Raw genomic sequence first — 24,179 nt, forward strand, 5'->3', positions numbered from 1 at the left:
GTATTAGGGTGATGTTGGCTTCATAGAATGAGTTTGGGAGTATTCCCTCTTCTTCTATTTTGTGGAACACTTTAAGGAGAATGGGTATTATGTCTTCTCTGTGTGTCTAATAAAATTCCGAGGTAAATCCGTCCAGCCCAGGGGTTTTGTTCTTGCGTAGTTTTTTGATTACTGCTTCAAATTTGTTGCTGGTAATTGGTCTGTTAGATTTTCTTTTTCTTTCTGGGTCAATCTTGGAAGGTTGTATTTTTCTAGGAAGTTGACCATTTCTCCTAGATTTCCCAGCTTGTTAGCATATAGGTTTTCATAGTATTCTCTAATAATTCTTTGTATTTTTGTGGGGTCCGTCGTGACTTTTCCTTTCTTGTTTCTGATTCTGTTGATTTGTGTTGACTCTCTTTTCCTCTTAATAAGTCTGGCTAGAGGCTTATCTATTTTGTTTATTCTCTTGCTGAACCAGCTCTTGGTTTCATTGATTTTTGCTATTGTTTTATTCTTCTCAATTTTGTTTATTTCTTCTCTGATCTTTATTATGTCCCTCCTTCTGCTGACTTTAGGCCTCATTTGTTCTTCTTTTTCCAGGTTCGATATTTGTGATGTTAGACTATTCATTTGGGATTGTTCTTCCTTCTTCAAGTGTGCTTCAAAGAGACTTTCTATCCCTTTTCCTCTTTCTTCTTCTTCTGGTATCCCTATAATACGAATATTATTCCTTTTGGGGTGCTCCCATCTAGCTTTCCCTCAGCTTTTGCTTGTCTGGGAATTGTTTAATCCCGTCACCTTGGTTCATAGTTGATGGGTTTTCTTTTTCTTAGTGTTGTTTCATTCCTGGAGATCCTTTTATCTCTCTGTATGTCAGCTTCTATACGTTCCTGTTCTCTGGTTTCTATTCCTTCAATGGCCTCTTGCATCTTATCCATTTTGCTTATAAATCCTTCCAGGGATTGTTTCACTTCTGTGATCTCCTTCCTGACATCTGTGATCTCCGTCCGGACTTCATCCCATTGCTCTTGCATTTTTCTCTGCATCTCATCCCATTGCTCTTGCATTTTTCTCTGCATCTCTGTCAGCATGTTCATGATTTTTATTTTGAATTCTTTTTCAGGAGGACTGGTTAGGTCTGTCTCCTTCTCAGGTGTTGTCTCTGTGATCTTTGTCTGCCTGTAGTTTTTCCTTTTCATGGTCATAGAGATAGTTTGCAGAGCTGGTACAAGTGACAGCTGGGAGAGCTTTCCTTCTTGTTGGTTTGTGGCCTTCTTCTCCTGGAAGAATAGCGACCTCTAGTGGCTTGTGCTGGGCAGCTGTGTGCAGACAGGGCTTCTGCTTCCTGCCCAGTTGCTATGGGGTTTATCTCCGCTGTTGCTGTGGGCGTGGCCTGGCTGGGGCCGCTCCTCCAAAATGGTGGAGCCCGGTTGGAGGGGGAGCGGCCGGGAGGCTATTTATCTCCATAAGGGGCCTCTGTGCTTCCTGCTGCCCAGGGGGTTAGAGTACCCAGAGATCCCCAGATTCCCTGCTTCTCGTCTAAGTGACCTGTCCTGCCCCTTTAAGACTTCCAAAAAGCACTCTCCAAACCAAAACAACAACAGCTACAATGAGAGAGGGAACAAAAAAAAAAGAAAAGAAAAGAAAAAACACGAGATTTTTAGGCACCAGTCCCAGGCACCCACTCAGTGGTCCTGCTGCCCTGTCTCCCTAGCACCAGGGTCCCTGTCCCTTCAAGGCTTCCAAAAAGCACCCACCCACCGGTCCCACAGGGAAAAACGCGTGATATTCTTTGTCCTCAGGTGTCAGTCCCAGGCACCCGGTCACCAGTCCCGCCGCCCTGCCTCCCTAGCACCGGGGTCCCTGTCCCTTTAAGGCTTCCAAAAAGCACTCGCCAAAAAGAGAAAAAAAAAAGAGGAAAAACGCGTGATTTCCTCCGTCCTCAGGTGCCGGTCTCAGGCACCCACCCACCGGTCCCACAGGGAAAGATGCGGGATATTCTTTGTCCTCAGGCGCTGGTCCCAGGCACCCGCTCACCAGTCCCACTGCACTGCCTCCCTAGCACCGGGGTCCCTGTCCCTTTAAGGCTTCCAAAAAGCGCTCGCCAAAAAGAGGGAAAAAAAGGGGAAAAACGCGCGATTTCCTCCGTCCTCAGGTGCCGGTCTCAGGCACCCTCCCACCGGTCCCGCAGGGAAAAACACTGGATAGTCTTTGTCCTCAGGCGCCGGTCCCAGGCACCCGCTCACCAGTCCCGCCGCCCTGCCTCCCTAGCACCGGGGTCCCTGTTCCTTTAAGCCTTCCAAAAAGCACTCGCCAAAAAGAGAAAAAAAAAGGGGAACAACGCGCGATTTCCTCCATCCTCAGGTGCTGGTCTCAGGCACCCGCCCACCGGTCCCACAGGGAAAGACGCGGGATAATCTTTGTCCTCAGGCACCAGTCCCAGGCACCCGCTCACCGGTCCCGCCACACTGCCTCCCTAGCAACGGGGGCCCTGTCTCTTTAAGGCTTCCAAAAAGCACTCGCTGCAGTTTCTTTCCACCCGCCGGGAGCTGGGGGGAGGGGCGCTCGGGTCCCGCCTGGCCGGGGCTTGTATCTTACCCCCTTCGCAAGGCACTGGGTTCTTGCAGGTGTGGATGTGGTCTGGATGTTGTCCTGTGTCCTGTGGTCTCTCTTTTAGGAAGATTTTTCTTTGTTATATTTTCATAGCTCTATGTGTTTTTGGGAGATTTCCACTGCTCTACTCATGCCGCCATCCTGGCTCCGCCTCTCTCTGAAGTGCATTCTTATCCTTGACTCTGGCAAGTACTCATGAAGTTTGTTCACTAGGAAATAGAAAAGGTCACTGCTCTGTGAAAGCAAGCAGGAAAGAAGATGATAATTAAGGTATCGGTAAAACTTTATACCCTTACACAATAAAAATGAAGAAATGATTTATTCTCTGGTTAGGAAGGAAGTGAATTATAATATCTCTTATTAATACTACTACAACCCACATTGAAAAGTACTTTTACTTATAACCAGGAAACCACTGTTCTGGTGAACAGAGCTAGAGATAAAGCCTAGGGATGACACTGGGAAGTGCCTTCTAGGCCTGGCTTGACCATTACTATTGAAGATCATCCAGAAGTAGGTATGTAATCTCAGGAAGTCATTCAGTCATCTTAGAATAATATATTAAATGGGAGCTACTGTAATTCCTGCCCTTTCAAAGTAATTTGGCCTTTGTGAGGATATAATGAAGTAATGGCTAGAAAAGCGTTCATTTAAAAATGTTTACTAATACAACAAATGTACAGCTCTGGTGTAGTCTGTAAAGATGAAGCACAATCATATTCATACTTATGTTAATATAGTGGAACTGCAGATTGCCATCTCTGTCAAAATAAAACATTTATTCAAGAGTGGAGAACCAATTTTTTTGTTCCTGTCCAGTCTTAGGAGATAAATTAAGTGTGAAATAAGCACTGGCCCATGAAATCAGGCAAGTTGGTTCTAATGAGCAATATAATGTAATTGCTTCTCTCTTTCTGTTCCTCTATTCAATTTTTTCCCTAGGACTTCTGTATACTAGTAACAACTTAGACTTTCTTTAAACAGGTTTATGCGTTCCCTTATTTAGCTGATAATGGCATGCAAAGAGGCTGAGGATGGCAGGTGGAGAAGGGGACTACAGGAGGAGAAGCAGGATGTACATCAGCCCCTCTCAGAAATGTTGGGGTTTACCCAATACCCTGACAAGTTAATGTGGTGACTTTACACACTGACTCCAGTGCCAGGTTCTTTGAGTTCAAGTCCCAGCTTTGCCATGGGTTATCTGTATGACATTTGACAAATTACTTATACACTCTGTGACTCAGTTTCTTCATCTCTAAAATGGAGTTAATATCACCTCAAGGGTTGATGTCAGGATTAAATGAGATAGTATTATAAAGCCTGAACAGTGCTTAGCATATCATAAGTGGTTAATAAATATCAGTTATTATGATCTCCCACTTTTTCAAAGGTTTAGGAATTTTCACTCTTAAAATATCTTTCACCTACCTACAACAATGTGAAAGAATCTCAAAATTATTATGCCTAAAGAAGCTGGACACAAAAGAGTACACAGTATACAGTTCCTTGTAGGTGGAATCCTAGAACAGGCAAAACTAATCTGTAGTGACAGAAAGTATACTAGTTGCTTGAGGCAAGAGATGGGAGGCAAGTGACTACCAAAGGGCATGAGGTAGCCCTTTTGGAGGTGACACAAATACTCTAAATCTTAATTGCGTAGTGGTTATACAGGTATAAGTATTTGTCAAAATGCTTCAAACTGTACCCTTAAAATGGGTGCATTTATTATATGTAAATTATACCCCCAATAATTTCTCCAAAGAAGATATACAGGACAGCTACATGTAAGAGAAACTGGATCACTGTCTAACCCCATGCACAAAAGTAAATTCGAAATGGATCAAAGATCTGAATGTAAGTAATGAAACCATAAAACCCTTAGAAAAAAACATAGGCAAAAATCTCTTGAATATAAACATGAACAACTTCTTCATCAACATATCTCCCCAGGCAATGGAAACAAAAGCAAAAATGAACAAGTGGGACTATATCAAACTAAAAAGCTTCTGTACAGCAAAGGACACCATCAGTAGAACAAAATGGCATCCTACAGTATGGGAGAATATATTCATAAATGACATATCCTATAAGAGGTTGACATCCAAAATATACAAAGAGCCTATGCACCTCAACTAACAAAAAGCAAATAATCCAATTAAAAAATGGGCAGAGGGGCTGAACAGACACTTCCCCAAAGAAGAAATTCAATGGCCAACAGGCACATGAAAAGATGCTCCACATCACTAATCATCAGAGAAATGCAAATTAAAACCACAATGAGATATCACCTCACACCAGTTAGGATTGCCACCATCCAAAAGACAGACAACAACAAATGTTGGCGAGGATATGGAGAAAGGGGAACCCTCCTACACTGCTGGTGGGAATGTAAATTAGTTCAACCATTGTGGAAAGCTGTATGGAGGTTCCTCAAAAAGCTCAAAATAGAAATACCATTTGACCCAGGAATTCCACTCCTAGGAATTTACCCTAAGAATGCAGCAGCCCAGTTTGAAAAAGACATATGCACCCCTATGTTTATTGCAGCACTATTTACAATAGCCAAGAAATGGAAGCAACCTAAGTGTCCATGAGTAGATGAATGGATAAAGAAGATGTGGTACATATACACAATGGAATATTATTCAGCCATAAGAAGAAAACAAATCCTACCATTTGCAACAACATGGATGGAGCGAGAGGGTATTATGCTCAGTGAAATAAGCCAGGTGGAGAAAGACAAGTACCAAATGATTTCACTCATCTGTGGAGTATAAGAACAAGGAAAAAAACTGAAGGAAGAAAACAGCAGCAGACTCACAGAACCCAAGAATGGACTGTTACCAAAGGGAAAGGAACTGGGGGGATGGGTGGGAAGGGAGGGATAAGGTTGGAGGGAAAAAAGAAAGGGGGCATTACTATTAGCAGACATAATGTGGGGGAGGGGCATGGGGAAGGCTGTACAACAGAGAAGACGAGTAGTGATTCTACAGCATCTTACTACGCTGATGGACAGTGACTGTAATGGGGTATGTGGGGGGGATTTGGTGATGGGGGGAGTCTAATAAACATAATGTTCCTCATGTAACTATAGATTAATGATACAAAAAAAAAAGGTGGACAGTAACAATTTTTGGTGAGGCTGTGGAGAAATTGGAATCCTCAAACATTGCTGATGAGAAAAGTAAAATGGTGGAGCCACTTTGGAAAACAGTTTGGCAGTCCCTCTGTCCATCTGGTAAAATAGAGTTTACCAGATGACCTGAAATTTCAATCCTAGGTTTATCTACCCAAGAGAAATTAAAACATATGTCCACAAAAAAAAAAAAAAAAAGATATGCACATGGCTGATAAGTACATGAAAAAAATGCTCAGTACCACTGATCATTAGGGAAATGCAAATCAAAACTATGAGATATCGCCTCACACCCATTAGGATGGCTCCAATGAAAAAATCAAAAAATAATAAACATTGACAAGAATTTGGAGAAACTGGAACCCTTGTGCACTGTTGATGGGTATGTAAAATAGTATAGCCTCTGTGAAAAACAGTACAAAGATGCCTAAAAAAAAAAATTAAATTACTGTGTGCTTCAGCAATCCTACTTCTGGGTACACACCCAGAAGAATTGAAACATGGAAGCAATGCAAGTGTCTATCAGTGAATGAATGGATAAGTAAAATGTGGTATATGAGTACATGGAGAATTCTGACATGTGCTACAACACTGATGAACCCAGAAGACATTATGCTAAATGAAATAAGCCAGTCACAAAAAGACAAACACTGGGTGACTCCACTTACATGACATATTTAGAGTAGTCAAATTCATAAAAGCAGAAAGAAGAATGATGGTTGCCAGGGGCTGGGGGAGGAGGATATGGCAAATTATTGTTTAGGGAATAAAGTTTCAGTTTTGCAAGATGAAGAGTTCTGGAGCTGGATGGTGGTGATGGTTGTACAGCAAAGTAATGTACCTACTTAATAGCATTGAGTCATATACTTAAAAATGGTTAAGGTGGTAAATTTTATCTTACGTGTATTTTACCACAATTTTAAAAAATGTTGAAGAAAAAAGAAACCTCATGGAGAAAGAATAAAGAGTTAAGAACGAATATGAATAGAGAACTCTATTCATTCAGTCATTCTCTGAATACATAACTGTTGGTTGCCAGCTATGTGGCAGGTGCTATGCTAGGTAATAAGATAACGTCTTGAGCAAAACAGACAGACAGACATGGTGTCTATACTCCTAAAGCTTACAGTTTTTGTCAACCTATGAAAAAGTATTCTCACAATTTAAAATTTTGCTTGTAATAAAATTATAAAGAAAGATTACCCAAAAGAAATTATACCCCATAAAGCTGATTTTAAAAAGGGAAATTACATATATATATATGTGTGTGTGTGTGTATATATATATATATATAGTTTTGTATATATTTGAAATTTTTTATTTATATAAATTTATTGTATATCCAATTTTCCATCATCATTCACAGGAACCAAAACTTAGAGATACTTCTAATCTCCCCACCCAAGTGTGGGTTCCTAAGGGAGCTTCACATGTTATGTTCTCCAAGGAGTCCAGCACAAAGTTGGAAAACCACTGCCGAAGCTTAAGGCTATGGTAGCCATTTAAGTAAAAACGCCCCTGAAATAAGGGAAAAATATTGACTCTTATTAATTTTTTTTTTTTTTTTTTCATTTCTAGGAAAGGCATTTATTAGCAACTGCCTACATGAGGTTCAGGTAGCCTGGGTTTTATATACATAGATTAAGCAGTCACAGTCTATACCCTCTTAAAATTTAAACTTGGCATTGTTAATTTGAACAATCACAAAAATGTACAACTGAGCAAAGCTCATTTGCAATTATCCTCCATCACATATGCCCACTCTAAGCTCCAGCCATGGACAGGTTCTTTCTCATGTTCTCAGGAATTCTGTACATCTGTTCTCACTACCGAAAACTCCGTTCAGATTACAGTAAAAACATGGAACATGGTGTGGGGGCTACATTCTTCTAGGACTGAAAAGTGGGAAAATGGCTTTTCTTGTGCAAAAGGAAGAGGCTCACACTACTGGGTGCCTAGACAATTTCTATTACTCTGCCACTTCTTTTCTATAAAGGCACTTTTGTTCAGAACCATAATGTGCCCTTTTTAAAAAAAATGCATTTCCCACTATCCTTTGCTGCTAAGGAAGGGCACATGACACAGTCTGGCCAATAAGATGTAAGTGGAAATCACCATATGGGGCTTCTGAGAAGGTATTTTTTAAAAGACCTACCTCAGTTGGCACTTGGCCTTCACTCTTCCCTGTCTTTTTGCCTGGAATGCAGATGAGATGCAAACTGCCATCTTGTGAGCATGAGGAGTCAATCAGAAGGGCTAAAGCTACGTTTTTGTTTTTTTTTTTTGAGAGGGCATCTCTCATATTTATTGATCAAATGGTTGTTAACAACAATAAAATTCAGTATAGGGGGGTCAATGCTCAATGTACAATCATTAATCCATCTGAAGCCTAATTCTCGTCAGTCTCCAATCTTCTGAAGCATAACGAACAAGTTCTTACATGGTGAACGAATTCTTACAGAGTGAATAAATTCTTACATGGTGAACAGTACAAGGGCATTCATCACAGAAACTTTCGGTTTTGATCATGCAATATGACCTATAAACCATCAGGTCAAATATGAATATTCATTTGATTTTTGTACTTGATTTATATGTTGATCCCACATTTCTCCTATTATTATTATTATTTTTATTTTTAATAAAATGCTGAAGTGGTAGGTAGATGCAAGATAAAGGTAGAAAACATAGTTTAGTGCTGTAAGAAGGCAAATATAGATGATCAGATGATCAGGTGTGTGCCTATGGACTAAGTATTAATCCAGGCTAGACAAGGGCAGCAAGACATCCACGGATGCAGAAGATTTCTCTCAAAGCAGGGGGGGTGAGGTTCTGAGCCTCACCTCTGTTGATCCCCAAATTCTCACCTGATGGCCCCCCTGCGACTGTGCCTGTCTTAGGTTGTTCCTCCCTTGAGGAATCTTACCCGTCTCTGGCTAACCAGTCATCTTCCGGGGCCATACAGGGAAATGTAAAGTTGGTAAGTGAGAGAGAAGCCATATTGTTTGCAAAGGTTAGCTTTTTACTTCTTTGCAGATTTATGCCCTGTGGCTTCTATGCCCAGCACTTGTCTCAAGGTATCTTTACCACCTGGAGGAATTATGATACTCGGTAAATTCGATATGAGGCACGAATTCTATTTAAGGTTTGTAATTAGAAAGGAAGAAGAAAAGCTATAGATGTAGCATATGAAGGAAACTTGGGAGGATTGATTATTTCTTTGACATATCTTCTTGTATAGTACCTTAATTATGTATAGGTTTTAAACTACTAACTAATTTGCACACACATATTAACATAATAGGAATACGGTGACATAAACAAAGCAAATCTATAATTACCAGCCATCTCCAGTGAAGCCAAGAAAACCATTTAGGCACCCTAGGCATTTGTGAAAATTTATCTATGATATGATGGATATTGTCCAACTGTACTTGAACCATCAGACAAATTAAAGCAGCCCATTTCTGGGATCTGTTCACATCCCATATGTTCTTTTAACCATAGATAGTCTATAATCATGACATTTTGGGGTGCTACAACTTGCACCCCTCCCAACTCCTGGTTGAGTTCCAACAGTACAGATCTGGTCAAATTCGTTGTCTCACTGTATGCACATGCCAGCCTAGACATCTCCCTCCTCCTTCTTATGGCAAGTCCAGGAGACGGTGGGCTGGATGCAGCCACAACCGCAGCATCATCCAGATCCCTGTGGAGGCTTTTTGATGATCATCCCCCGGCACGAGTCCTCCAGAGAGTGCTGATGCCGGAAGCTCCTCCTCATATCGTATCTTAGTTCATTTTCTGGGTATCCAAGCTAGGCCTTGATCTTCTGCGTAGAAACAAACAGACCCTTTGCCCACACTTTGACATGCCCTCTATACCACTGTGCAGAACTCATTGGAGGTCAGCACACAGTAACTGCTTTTTTTTTTTCTTTTTTTTTAATTAAGAGAAAGGAATATTATCAGAAAAGAGTACCTCCATAGCTGATCATCTGACACCCTTTAAGTGATCAACATTAAGGATATTTAAAGCATGCGTTGATCTTTGATTTACCAATAGTTTTATCCTGTTAAGGAGTAATCCCCCTTTTCTTTCTTTCTTTCTTTTTTTTTTAAATTTTTAATCTTACCTGAAGAATACTATGTTTACTATGCTCTCCCCTATATCAGGTCCCCCCTAACAACCACATTACGGTTACTGTCCATCAGCTTAGCAAAATGTGGTAGAGTCACTACTTGTCCTCTCTGTGTTGTGCAGCCCACCCTCCCCTTTCTCCCTCCCCCCCATGCATGCTAATCTTAATACCCCCCTTCTTCTTCCCCCCCCTTATCCCTCCCTGCCCACCCATCCTCCCCAGTTCCTTTCCCTTTGGTACCTGTTAGTCCATTTTTGGGTTCTGTAATTCTGCTGCTGTTTTGTTCCTTCAGTTTTTCCTTTGTTCCTATACTCCTCAGATGAGTGAAATCATTTGGTATTTCTCTTTCTCCGCTTGGCTTATTTCACTGAGCATAATACTCTCCAGCTCCATCCACGTTGCTGCAAATGGTTGGATTTTCCACTTCTTATGGCTGAGTAGTATTCCATTGTGTATATGTACCACATCTTCTTTATCCATTCATCTACAGATGGACATTTAGGTTGCTTCCAATTCTTGGCTATTGTAAATAGTGCTGCGATAAACATAGGAGTGCATCTGTCTTTCTCAAACTTGATTGCTGCGTTCTTAGGGTAAATTCCTAGGAGTGGAATTCCTGGGTCAAATGGTAGGTCTGTTTTGAGCATTTTGATGCACCTCCATACTGCTTTCCACAATGGTTGAACTAATTTACATTCCCACCAGCAGTGTAGGAGGGTTCCCCTTTCTCCACAGCCTCGCCAACATTTGTTGTTGTTTGTCTTTTGGATGGCAGCTATCCTTACTGGTGTGAGGTGATACCTCATTGTAGTTTTAATTTGCATTTCTCTGATAATTAGCGATGTGGAGCATCTTTTCATGTGTCTCTTGGCCATCTGTATTTCTTTTTTGGAGAACTGTCTGTTCAGTTCCTCTGCCCATTTTTTAATTGGGTTATTTGTTTTTTGTTTGTTGAGGTGTGTGAGCTCTTTATATATTCTGGACGTCAAGCCTTTATCAGATCTGTCATTTTCAAATATATTCTCCCATACTGTAGGGTTCCTTTTTGTTCTATTGATGGTGTCTTTCACAGTACAGAAGCTTTTCAGCTTAATGTAGTCCCACTTGCTCATTTTTGCTGTTGTTTTCCTTGCCCGGAGAGATATGTTCAAGAAGAGATCACTCATGTTTATATCTAAGAGGTTTTTGCCTATGTTTTTTTCCAAGAGTTTAATGGTTTCGTGACTTACATTCAGGTCTTTGATCCATTTTGAGTTTACCTTTGTATATGGGGTTAGACAATGGTCCAGTTTCATTCTCCTACATGTAGCTGTCCAGTTTTGCCAGCACCATCTGTTGAAGAGACTGTCATTTTGCCATTGTATATCCATGGCTCCTTTATCAAATATTAATTGACCATATATGTTTGGGTTAATTTCTGGGGTCTCTAATCTGTTCCACTGGTCTGTGGCTCTGTTCTTGTGCCAGTACCAAATTGTCTTGATTACTATGGCTTTGTAGTAGAGCTTGAAGTTGGGGAGTGAGATCCCCCCTACTTTATTCTTCTTTTTCAGGATTGCTTTGGCTATTCGGGGTCTTTGGTGTTTCCATATGAATTTTTGAATTATTTGTTCCAATTCATTGAAGAATGTTGCTGGTAATTTGAGAGGGATTGCATCAAATTTGTATATTGCTTTCGGCAGGATGGCCATTTTGACGATATTAATTCTTCCTAGCCATGAGCATGGGATGAGTTTCCATTTATTAGTGTCCCCTTTAATTTCTCTTAAGAGTGACTTGTAGTTTTCAGAGTATAAGTCTTTCACTTCCTTGGTTAGGTTTATTCCTAGGTATTTTATTCTTTTTGATGCAATGGTGAATGGAATTGTTTTCCTGATTTCTCTTTCTATTGATTCGTTGTTAGTGTATAGGAAAGCTACAGATTTCTGTGTGTTGATTTTGTATCCTGCAACTTTGCTGTATTCCGATATCAGTTCTAGTAGTTTTGGAGTGGAGTCTTTAGGGTTTTTTATGTACAGTATCATATCATCTGCAAATAGTGACAGTTTAACTTCTTCTTTACCAATCTGGATTCCTTGTATTTCTTTGTTTTGTCTGATTGCCGTGGCTAGGACCTCCAGTACTATGTTAAATAACAGTGGGGAGAGTGGGCATCCCTGTCTGGTTCCCGATCTCAGTGGAAATGCTTTCAGCTTCTCGCTGTTCAGTATAATGCTGGCTGTGGGTTTATCATATATGGCCTTTATTATGTTGAGGTACTTGCCCTCTATTCCCATTTTGCTGAGAGTTTTTATCATGAATGGATGTTGAATTTTGTCAAATGCTTTTTCAGCATCTATGGAGATGATCATGTGGTTTTTGTCTTTCTTTTTGTTGATGTGGTGGATGATGTTGATGGATTTTCGAATGTTGTACCATCCTTGCATCCCTGGGATGAACCCCACTTGGTCATGGTGTATGATCCTTTTGATATACTGTTGAATTCTGTTTGCTAATATTTTATTGAGTATTTTTGCATCTACATTCATCAGGGATATTGGTCTGTAATTTTCTTTTTTGGTGGGGTCTTTTCCTGGTTTTGGTATTAGGGTGATGTTGGCTTCATAGAATGAGTTTGGGAGTATTCCCTCTTCTTCTATTTTGTGGAACACTTTAAGGAGAATGGGTATTATGTCTTCTCTGTGTGTCTGATAAAATTCCGAGGTAAATCCGTCCGGCCCCGGGGTTTTGTTCTTGGGTAGTTTTTTGATTACTGTTTCAATTTCTTTGCTTGTAATTGGTTTGTTTAACTTTTGTGTTTCTTCCTTGGTCAGTCTTGGGAGGTTGTATTTTTCTAGGAAGTTGTCCATTTCTTCTAGGTTTTCCAGCTTGTTGGCATATAGGTTTTCATAGTAGTCTTTAATAATTCTTTGTATTTCTGTGGAGTCTGTCGTGATTTTTCCATTCTCATTTCTGATTATGTTGATTTGTGTTGACTCTCTTTTTCTCTTAATAAGTTGGGCTAGAGGCTTATCTATTTTGTTTATTTTCTCAAAGAACCAGCTCTTGGTTTCGTTGATTTTTGCTATTGTTTTATTCTTCTCAATTTTGTTTATTTCTTCTCTGATCTTTATTATGTCCCTCCTTCTGCTGACTTTAGGCCTCATTTGTTCTTCTTTTTCCAGTTTTAATAGTTGTGATGTTAGACTATTCATTTGGGATTGTTCTTCCTTCTTCAAGTGTGCCTGGATTGCTATATACTTTCCTCTTAAGACTGCTTTCGCTGCATCCCACAGAAGTTGGGGCTTAGTGTTGTTGTTGTCATTTGTTTCTATATATTCCTTGATCTCTATTTTGATTTGTTCATTGATCCATTGATTATTTAGTAGCATGTTGTTAAGCCTCCATGTGTTTGTGAGCCTTTTTGTTTTCTTTGTAGAATTTATTTCTACTTTCATACCTTTGTGGTCTGAAAAATTGGTTGGTAGAATTTCAATATTGTGGAATTTACTGAGGCTCTTTTTGTGAGCTAGTATGTGGTCTATTCTGGAGAATGTTCCATGTGCACTTGAGAAGAATGTATATCCTGTTGCTTTTGGATGTAAAGTTCTATAGATGTCTATTAGGTCCATCTGTTCTAGTGTGTTGTTCAGTGCCTGTGTGTCTTTACTTATTTTCTGCCCGGTGGATCTATCCTTTGGGGTGAGTGGTGTGTTGAAGTCTCCTACAATGAATGCATTGCAGTCTATTTCCCTCTTTAGTTCTGTTAGTATTTGCTTCACATATGCTGGTGCTCCTGTATTGGGTGCATATATATTTAGAATGGTTATATCCTCTTGTTGGACTAAGCCCTTTATCATTATGTAGTGGCCTTCTTTATCTCTTGTTACTTTCTTTGTTTTGAAGTCTATTTTGTCTGATATTAGTACTGCAACCCCTGCTTTCTTCTCACTGTTGTTTGCCTGAAATATGTTTTTCCATCCCTTGACTTTTAGTCTATGCTTATCTTTGGGTTTAAGGTGAGTTTCTTGTAAGCAGCATATAGATGGGTCTTGCTTTTTTATCCATTCTATTACTCTATGTCTTTTGATTGGTGCATTAAGTCCATTTACATTTAGGGTGACTATTGAAAGACATGTACTTATTGCCATTGCAGGCTTTAGATTCGTGGTTACCAAAGGTTCAAGGTTAGCTTCTTTAGTATCTTACTGCCTAACTTAGCTCGCTTATTCAGCTGTTATATACACTGTCTGGAGAGTCTTTTCTTCTCTCCCTTCTTATTCCTCCTCCTCCATTCTTCATATGTTGTGTGTTTTGTTCTGTGCTCTTTTTAGGGGTGCTCCCATCTAGAGCAGTCCCTGTAGGATGCCCTGTAGAGGTGGTTTGTGGGAAGCAAATTCCCTCAGCTTTTGCTTGTCTGGGAATTGTTTGATCCCACCATCATATTTAAATGATAGTCGTGCTGGATACAGTATCCTTGGTTCAAGGCCCTTCTGTTTCATTGCATTAAGTATATCATGCCATTCTCTTCTGGCCTGTAGGGTTTCTGTCAAGAAGTCTGATGTTAGCCTGATGGGTTTTCCTTTATAGGTGACCTTTTTCTCTCTAGCTGCCTTTAAAACTCTTTCCTTGTCCTTGATCCTTGCCATTTTAATTATTATGTGTCTTGATGTTGTCCTCCTTGGATCCTTTCTGTTGGGGGTTCTGTATAATTCCATGGTCTGTTCGATTATTTCCTCCGCCAGTTTGGGGAATTTTCAGCAATTATTTCTTCAAAGACACTTTCTATCCCTTTTCCTCTTTCTTCCTCTTCTGGTATCCCTATAATACGAATGTTTTTCCTTTTGTATTGGTCACATATTTCTCTTAGTGTTGTTTCATTCCTGGAGATCCTTTTATCTCTCTCTATGTCAGCTTCTATACGTTCCTGTTCTCTGGCTTCTATTCCTTCAATGGCCTCTTGCATCTTATCCATTCTGCTTATAAATCCTTCCAGGGATTGTTTCACTTCTGTGATCTCTTTCCTGACATCTGTGATCTCCTTCCGGACTTCATCCCACTGCTCTTGCATTTTTCTCTGCATCTCATCCCATTGCTCTTGCATTTTTTTCTGCATCTCTGTCAGCATGTTCATGATTTTTATTTTGAATTCTTTTTCAGGAAGACTAGTTAGGTCTGTCTCCTTCTCAGGTGTTGTCTCTGTGATCTTTGTCTGCCTGTAGTTTTGCCTTTTCATGGTGATAGAGATAGTTTGCAGAGCTGGTACAAGTGACCGCTGGAAGAGCTTCCCTTCTTGTTGGTTTGTAGCCTTTTCCTGGGAGAATAGCGACCTCTAGTGGCTTGTGCTGGGCAGCTGTGCGCAGACAGGGCTTCTGCTTCCTGCCCAGTTGCTTTGGGATTTATCTCCGCTGTTGCTGTGGGCTTGGCCTGGCTGGGGCTGTTCCTCCAAAATGGTGGAGCCCCGTTGGAGGGGGAGCGGCCAGGAGACTATTTATCTCCGTAAGGGGCCTCTGTGCTCCCTGCTGCCCAGGGGGTTAGAGTGCCCAGAGATCCCCAGATTCCCTGCTTCTGGTCTAAGTGACCTGTCCTGCCCCTTTAAGATTTCCAAAAAGCACTCTCCAAACCAAAACAACAGCAGCAACAATGAGAGAGGGAACAGAAACAAAGAGGGAAAAAAAAGGAAAAAAAAGGAAGAAACAAGCGATTTTTTTTTTTTTTTTTTGTCCTCAGGTGCCGGTCCCAGGCACCCGCTCACTGGTCCTGCTGCCCTGTCTCCCTATCACCAGGGTCCCTGTCCTTTCAAGGCTTCCAAAAAGCACCCACCCACCGGTCCCGCAGGGAAGGAACGCTCAATATTCTTTGTCCTCAGGCACTGGTCCCACGCACCCGCTCACCAGTCCCGCCGCCCTGCCTCCCTAGCACCGGGGTCCCTGTCCCTTCAAGGCTTCCAAAAAGCACTCGGCAAAAAGAGAGAAAAAAAAGGGGAAAAACGCGCAATTTCTTCCGTCCTCAGGTGCTGGTCTCAGGCACCCACCCACCAGTCCCACAGGGAAAAATGCGGGATATTCTTTGTCCTCAGGTGCCGGTCCCAGGCACCCGCTCACCAGTCCCGCCGCCCTGGACTCCCTAGCACCGGGGTCCCTGTCCCTTTTAGGCTTCCAAAAAGCACTCGCAGAAAAGAGAAAAAAAAAAGGGGAAAAACGCGCGATTTCCTCTGTCCTCAAGTGCCGGTCTCAGGCACCCGCCCACCGGTCCCGCAGGGAAAAACGGGGGATATTCTTTGTCCTCAGGCGCCGGTCCCAGCCACCCGCTCACCAGTCCCGCCACCGTGCCTCCCTAGCACTGGGGTCCCCGTCCCTTCAAGGCTTCCAAAAAGCGCTAGCCAAAAAGAGAAAAAAAAAAAAAAGGGGAAAAACGCGCGACCTCCTCCGTCCTCAGGCACCGGTCTCAGGCACCCGCCCCCAGGTCTCGCAGGGAGAAACGCGGGATATTCTTTGTCCTCCGGCGCCGTTCCCAGGCACCTCCTCACCGGTCCCGCCACCCTGCCTCCCCAGCAACGGAGGCCCGTCCCTCTAAGGCTTCCAAAAAGCGCTCGCCAAAAAAAAAAAAAAAAAAAACCGCTCCGGTTTCTCTCCACCCGCCGGGAGCCGGGGGGAGGGGCGCTCGGGTCCCGCCAGGCTGGGGCTTGTATCTTACCCCCTTCACAAGGCGCTGGGTTCTTGCAGGTGTGGATGTGGTCTGGATGTTGTCCTGTGTCCTGTGGTCTCTATTTTAGGAAGATTTTTCTTTGTTATATTTTCATAGCTCTATGTGTTTTTGGGAGGAGATTTCCACTGCTCTACTCACGCCGCCATCTTGGCTCCGCCCCGACTCTTATTAATTTTATATGTTAACTTTGGGTAAGTGAACATGAGACTAGATCTTGGCTGCGGATTGGAGGGTGAGAGCACAAGGCTCCGAGGTCCCCACGGCATGGTGGTGGGAGCGGCGCAAGATACTCCACTGCGGTGTGGGAAGACCCCAGACAGGGAGACTGCCCGGGCCTGTTACTTCCCTCTCCATCCATGTTGGCTTTCCATTTCTGACAGCTGAGTGCTCAAGACCTATTTTAGTCCATCTAAGGACATTATATTAAAGAATAGCTGCAGTATTTTCAAGTACGAAACAACATAAAGGTTTCATTCCTAAAATTTTGATCGGGTTAATTTTTTACAAGAGAAATATATTTTCAGTTCACTAAGAATTGACTGTGGGACCTGGTGAAAGCATGGCATTGTGGTAGGCCTTAGGGACAGTACAAAGATGAGGAAGACATATATGCCTGTCCTGAAGACAGGTTATTGTGGTAAATAAGAAAAACGTGCCAATAATTATAGTAAAAGGGCCAAAGTGCTAATTCTTGAGAGTAGGAACTGTATCTTAAGCATGTGTGCATTTCTAATGTTCCTATTAACATGCTTAGCACAGAACAGGCCTGCAGTATATGTTTGTTGAATGGTTAAAGAGGAAGTGCTCTGACAGTTGCCATGAAACTGCATTCATTGCCCAATACAGTAGCTACTGGCCGCATGTGGCTATTTAAATTTAAACTGATGAAAATTTTAAAAAATTAAAATTTCACTTCCTTAAGTGGTAAGCCACATTCAAGTGTTTAATAGCCACACATGGCTACTGGCTACTTTAATGAACAATGCAGATTATGAAACATCAAAGAAAGTTCTATGGCATAGAAGTGCCATAACGAATCAAAAAGGGTATGGTACCCAAATCCCTCTGAAAATGACTGGAAAGGCAGAAGAATAGCATCTGAGCCGAGCCTTGAAGAATGACTGGGTAGTATTTTAACAGGAGAAAACAGAAGGAGTATCCTAGAGAAAGCAAGCAACAGGGGAAGCCATAGAGGAGCAGGAAAGGACAGGGTGTTTGAGCCATTCCACATGGCCTGAACTTGTAGAAGAAAGAGGTGAGGGTGTTGAAGTGGTGGGTTGAATAAGTTAGGCCCAGTTTTCTTTTTTTTGTCTGCATCCTTTTGTTTCACACCCGAGGCCACCTGTATCTGGCCCATTTTAAGATTGGAGAGGCTTAAACAACCTCAGGACCAACACTGGTGTTCAACATCAACACCATCTTCCTAGTCTAACCCTTAGGTGGTATTTCGACATCTGCTTTAAATCCAGTCCTCTCATATGCCTAGTTTGTCCAAGTGGACTTCTCCCTTGGGCCTGTGCTGAGTCCTTTGCCAGACCTGTACCAGCTACTGGCTTTACTCTTGACAATCTTTATATCCTTGCCTGCATTCCATGAAGACCCTTTTTCAAACCCTAAATAAGCAGTTCTCCCTGGTGCCAAATGTCTGTGTAGACATCTGGGTTAATGCTGAAATGTCCTGATACTTCATTGTTGCAGATCCTCTATGAAGAGGTCACTTACCTGTGGACAGTAGGCCTTCTCTGTGAGCACCTACAGCTGGATTCGTTCTCCAGTGCCTGCCCTATGCAAATGCTGGCCCTTTCCTGATAACCTGCCCTGGTAAAATAAAGGCCATGCCTGTTCAAATTTGGGCTCTGATAGAGGCCATTGGTGGAGAGCCTTATTTGCCAAGCCTGAGTGTTTGTACTGAACTAGTAAAGAGACCCATAATAGGCTTTTGAGCGAGCAAGGCCACATATATTGAGTTATAGATTAAACTGGTACCATGTGTGGGATGGAGTGGAGAGATTTATTTGGGTGCGAGGTAATACCATTTTCTTTAGTCTTTCTACATGAACAAATTTCCATCTTCATAATCACCTTGGTTGGTCATTGCAATGCCTGTTCCTGTATCTTCCACAATCTTCTGAAATTCTCGAGTTAAACTTGGATGGTGTATTCCTAACAAGCTCTAACCAGTACAAGCATTTTAGATTATGCAGCACTATACTACCCTATCTGGCTCAATGTTGGGGACTGTTCCGTATAGCTACTATGCCCCCCAATTAGGGTGTTCAACCATCCCAGTTTTCTTGGGACTGTCCTAACTTTTGCACTGAAAGTCCCATGTCTTGGGAACTTCCTTAGTCCCAGGTAAACTGGTACAGGTCGTCTGGGCAAAATAGGATGGTTGGTTATCCTACCTGTGAAGCACAGAAAATCTTAAGGATTGACCAGGACTGTCTCATATGGCTGGGGAGCTGTGCACTTCACAACTGTTCAGTAAAATGGTGGTAACCATGTATGAGGGTATTGGTCAGAATCCAGATACAGCACATAGCCATCACCATGACCTCAGCCCTGGCAGGCTCACCCCTCCCCTGAGCATCTATGTACCACACCAGTACTCACCAAGGCTTCTCAATACCCTCACCTGAAGTTGAAAGGGAAAGTTTTACAGAGCAAGTCTGTAACTGCTGAGTGACAGCTAGGTTGCCTTGACTCCCAAGGAATCACAGTTTTGTTGTTGTTGTTGTTATCATTAATCTACAGTTACATGCAGAACATTATGTTTACTAGGCTCCCCCCTTCACCATGTTGGAATCACAGTTTTAAAAACAAAACATTCCTACATTCAGAAGTAATTTTGTAAGATTATATTTTTATTGTGGGGGTACCTGTACAGTAAAACTTGTTGACATCTACTCTTTCATCACAGTGTTTAACTCATACATCTCGCATGCCAAAAGTTCCCTTCTAATTATTTGACTCGGCCAGCCCAACCCACATGAGCTACTATGTTTTTGCTATCACTCTCCTCTCTTCCCATCTCCCTTCCAGCACACAAAAGAATACATTATAGATCACATCACATTTCAAGCACTAGGACATGATTGCATTAAGTTTTACCAACATTTTAAAACACAGCATCAGAATATAAGACATTTTCTTATAGTTTACTTTATGCTTGAACAAGCTACATTTGATAAACAGGTGAAACCAGTTTTAAGGATTAAAAGTAGACCACCTACTTTCCAGAAAAGCCTTTTCAGAATGAAGTTTTTCTGGGCTGCTACTTTAAGTTCTGTAATTAAACAAAGTATCCTCCTCAAAGTATTGTCTTTAAGAAAAAGTTCAGATTTAAGTTGACTGAAGTGCTTTATTTTCTCCTCAGATCTAGAGAAACACAAGAAAATTTTCCATGTAAAAAAAATGAAAAGAAACAGAAGTTGAGGAATATCAACAATTACTACATTATTACTCATGGAATTTTAATATAGTTTTGTACTTGTCACTTTATAATTCATCAGTAATGAACTTTGCTCCCCCCAAATCAGGTTATTTATTACTCTGCAAACATACTTGGTGCTCATGCACCTTTACTCAAGCTGTATCTGAATGATGAATATTCTGTCTGTGATAAACTTCTATCCCTCTTTCATAGTCTAGCTCAGAGTCTGTTCACATACCATTTACCATAATACATGAACCATATGTAATATTATTAATGTTTTTCTTTAAGTCAACTTTTTTTTTCTGCTTAGAAAGATTCATAAAGAAAACTTTGTGTCACTACTTTACAGGGAAAGCCAGTATCCCTTGCCATAAATAACAGGTAACTGTAAAAGTAGCATGAAAGCAACACAAATTCTAAGTAGATGCTCCATATCCCAAGTCCAAGGCCAGCTCCCTCTTTGACAAAAAGGCAGATGAGCATGTGTTAGCTGCTACTACCAGCAATAAGCTGAGAGGTTCTCCCTAACAAGACCAGACTAGCTGGAAAAGAAATCACTTCTTCACCACGGAATTCAAAGTTATTTTATGCATGTGTCCAAGTACCACATGAAATCATCTCCCATCACAGACCCATTTGTCTTCTACACTTCAGGAAAAGCTGGCATAGCTGGAATAAATGAATAACACCTTCTCCTTAGAGCTTTCCCTAACTCCACCAAAGAACAGGGACCCTCTTCCACACTTCTTATATTACACTAATCCTGTTTCACATCACTAGTTATTTCTGTCTTGGCCTCTCAGGTGATTTTCAGCAGCTTGAGAAATCCTTATCGGGGTAAACATGGTTTCCATCTCCTGCTGTCCTCAGTAATAACAATAACAAAGTGCTTACTGTTTGGCAGGCTCTGGCCTGGGCACTTTTCACAGTCTAGTTTGTTCAGTCCCACTAAGGGGGCTGAGCTGGGAATTGCTATCGCACTTACAGGATGGTAGAGAGGTTAAGGAACCTGTCCATGCTCATACAACATACGACAGCTCAGAAAAGCAAAATGTAAGTCAACAGTAGGAGACATGTTTCACATTCTGTGTAGGTTGATGAAACTTCTTAGAATTTCTAACTTGAAGTGAAAATATTTTTGCCACCTATTCCACAAACTTTGATACCAGTCATTTATCGCAATACTACTACAGTCTACTACTACCCCTTTCTTTAAAAAAATCTAAGATGTTCTTCCCTATCCAGTCATTGAGCCTCTCTTATTTAACACAGAAATTAAGAAAAACAGTCTCTTTTCAAGCAGAGACACTGGAAGAGAAATTATCATTAAGAACTCGGTGATAGCAATCATAGAGGCAGAAAAAACATGACTGTGAGCCTGGGGATCAGACAGGATGAACAGAATCCTACATTTGCCCTACTCAGCTGGGTAATTACTATGGGCAAGTTCTGTAGTCTCTTGTCTGTAAAACGGGGATGATGACAGTATCTTTCCCATTGTCCTGTTTTGATACTTTAGGTATTATATGTGCTTAGCAGGCAGTAAGCATTCAATAAGTGGTATCTAAATGAAGTAAGAACGAACTGTGAGGTTCTACTTCCCTATTCACTTGTAATTACTACCACATTTCATTTTAAAAGTAACTATTAAATCCTCCTACTGGTCTGAGAACTCCAAAAGCAGACTGTGGTTTTCATAAATGAGCTTAGAAAAGGAAAGCCTCAGAAAAAAATACAATAGCAGAATTATTTTCGATTTGATTTTCCAGTTTTTCCCATTTGTCAACGATTTGCTAAGATCCATATAGAAATACTGTTTTTACTGTTTCGCACCTATGATAATAGATTATAATACTGAACTATTTTTTTCTTTTTTTATTAAGGTATGATTAATATACACTTATGAAGGTTTGACATGAAAAAACAATGTGGTTACTATATTCACCCTTATTATCAAGTCCCCACTCATACCCCAATGCAGTTACTATCCATCAGTGCAAGATGCCACAGATCCACTATGTGCCTTCTCTGTGCTACACTGTTCTCCCTGTGATCCCCCACACCATGTGTATTAAACATAATACCCCTCAGTCCCCTTCTCCCACCCTCCCCACCCACCCTCCCACACCCCTCCCCTTTGGTAACCACTTGTTCATTCTTGGAGTCTCTGAGTCTGGTGCTATTTTATTCCTTCAGTTTTGCTTCATTGTTATACTTCACCCATGAGGGAAATCATTTGGCATTTGTCTTTCTCCACCTGGCTTATTTCACAGAGCATAATGTCCTCCAGCTCCATCCATGTTGTTGCCAATGGTAGGACTTATTTCTTTCTTATGGCTGAATAGTATTCCACTGTGTATATGTTCTACATCTTCTTTAACCATTCATCTACAGATGGACACTTAGGTTGCTTCCATTTCTTGGCTATTCTAAATAGTGCTGCAATAAACATAGGGGTGCATATGTCTTTTTGAATCTGAGAAGTTGTATTCTTTGGGTAAATTCCAAGGAGTGGGATTCCCGGGTCAAATAATATTTCTATTTTTAGTTTTTTGAGGAACCTCCATATTGCTTTCCACAGTGGCTGAACTAGCTTACATTCCCACCAGCAGTGTAGGAGGGTTCCCCTTTCTCCGCATGCTCACCAGCATTTGTTATTCTTAGTCTTTTCTATGCTGGCCATCCTTACTGGTGTGAGGTGATATCTCATTGTGGTTTTAATTTGCATTTCCCTGATGATTAGTGATGGGGACCATCTTTTCATGTGTCTGTTGGCCATCTGAATTTCTTCTTTGGAGAAGTGTCTCTTCATATCCTCTGCCCATTTGTTAATTTGGTTATTTGCTTTTGGGTGTTGAGGTCTGTAAGTTCTTTATATATTTTGGATGTTAATCCCTTATTGGATATGTCACTTACAAATATATTCTCATACCATAGGATGCCTTTTTGTTCTATTGATGGTGTCTTTGCCATGCAGAAACTTTTTTTGATGTAGTCTCATGAGTTCATTTTTGCTTTTGTTTCCCTTGCTCAGGGAGATGTGTTCAGGAAGAAGTTGCTCATGCTTATATTCAGGAGATGTTTGCCTATGTTGTCTTCTAAGACTTTCATGGTTTCATGACTTACATTCAAGTGCAACTTTGTTGAATTCAGATATTAGTTCTAGTAATTTTGGAGTGGATTCTTTAGGGATTTTTATGTACAATATCATGTCATCTGCAAACAGGGACAGTTTAACTTCTTCCTTGCCAGTCTGGATGCCTTTTATTTCTTTGTGTTGTCTGATTGCCGTAGCTAGGACCTCCAGTACTATGTTGAATAGAAGTGGGGAAAGCGGGCACCCTTGTCTTGTTCCTGATCTAAAGGAAAAGATTTCAGCTTGTCACTGTTAAGTATGATGTTGGCTGTGGCTTTGTCATATATGGCCTTTATTATGTTGAGGTACTTGCCATCTATACCCATTTTGTTGAGAGTTTTTATCATGAATGGATGTTGAATTTTGTCAAATGCTTTTTCAGCATCTGTGGAGATGATCATGTGGTTTTTGACCTTCTTTCTGTTGATGTAGTGGATGATGTTGATGGGTTTTCTAATGTTGTACCATCCTTGCATCCCTGGAATAAATCCTACTTGATCATGATGGATGATCTTTTTGATGTATTTTTGAATTTGGTTTGCTAATATTTTGTTGAGTATTTTTGCATCTATGTTCATCAGGGATATTGGTCTGTAATTTTCTTTTTTTGTGGTGTCTTTGCCTGGTTTTGATATTAGAGTGATGCTGGCCTCATAGAATGAGTTTGGAAGTATTCCCTCTTCAACTCTTTGGAAAACTTTAAGGAGGATGGGTATTAGGTCTTCACTAAATGTTTGATAAAATTCAGCAGTGAAGCCATCTGGTCCAGGGATTTCATTCTTAAGTAGTTTTTAAATTACCAGTTCAATTTTGTTGCTGGTAATTGGTCGGTTCAGATTTTCTGTTTCTTCCTTGGTCAGCCTTGGAAGGTCGTATTTTTCTAGAAAGTTGTCCATTTCTTCTAGGTTATCCAATTTGTTAGCATATAATTTTTCATAATATTCTCTAATAATTCTTTGTATTTCTGTGGTATCCATAGTGATTTTTCCCTTCTCATTTCTGATTCTGTTTATGTGTATAGACTCTCTTTTTTTCTTGATAATTCTGG

General features: G+C 41.0%; 1 protein-coding gene across 1 annotated transcript in view; it reads right to left on the reverse strand.

Annotated features, from left to right (window-relative positions):
• The window catches only part of C10H12orf56 (chromosome 10 C12orf56 homolog), a 123,742-nt gene that overhangs the window by 19,331 nt on the left and 80,232 nt on the right, over positions 1 to 24,179 (reverse strand). The window contains 2 exon segments of the mRNA XM_073214273.1: positions 2,771 to 2,829; positions 19,793 to 19,937. Of these exon segments, the coding sequence (XP_073070374.1) occupies positions 2,771 to 2,829; positions 19,793 to 19,937 (204 nt within the window).

Source organism: Manis javanica, chromosome 10 (genome assembly GCF_040802235.1).
Source record: "Manis javanica isolate MJ-LG chromosome 10, MJ_LKY, whole genome shotgun sequence".
NCBI lineage: Eukaryota > Metazoa > Chordata > Mammalia > Pholidota > Manidae > Manis > Manis javanica.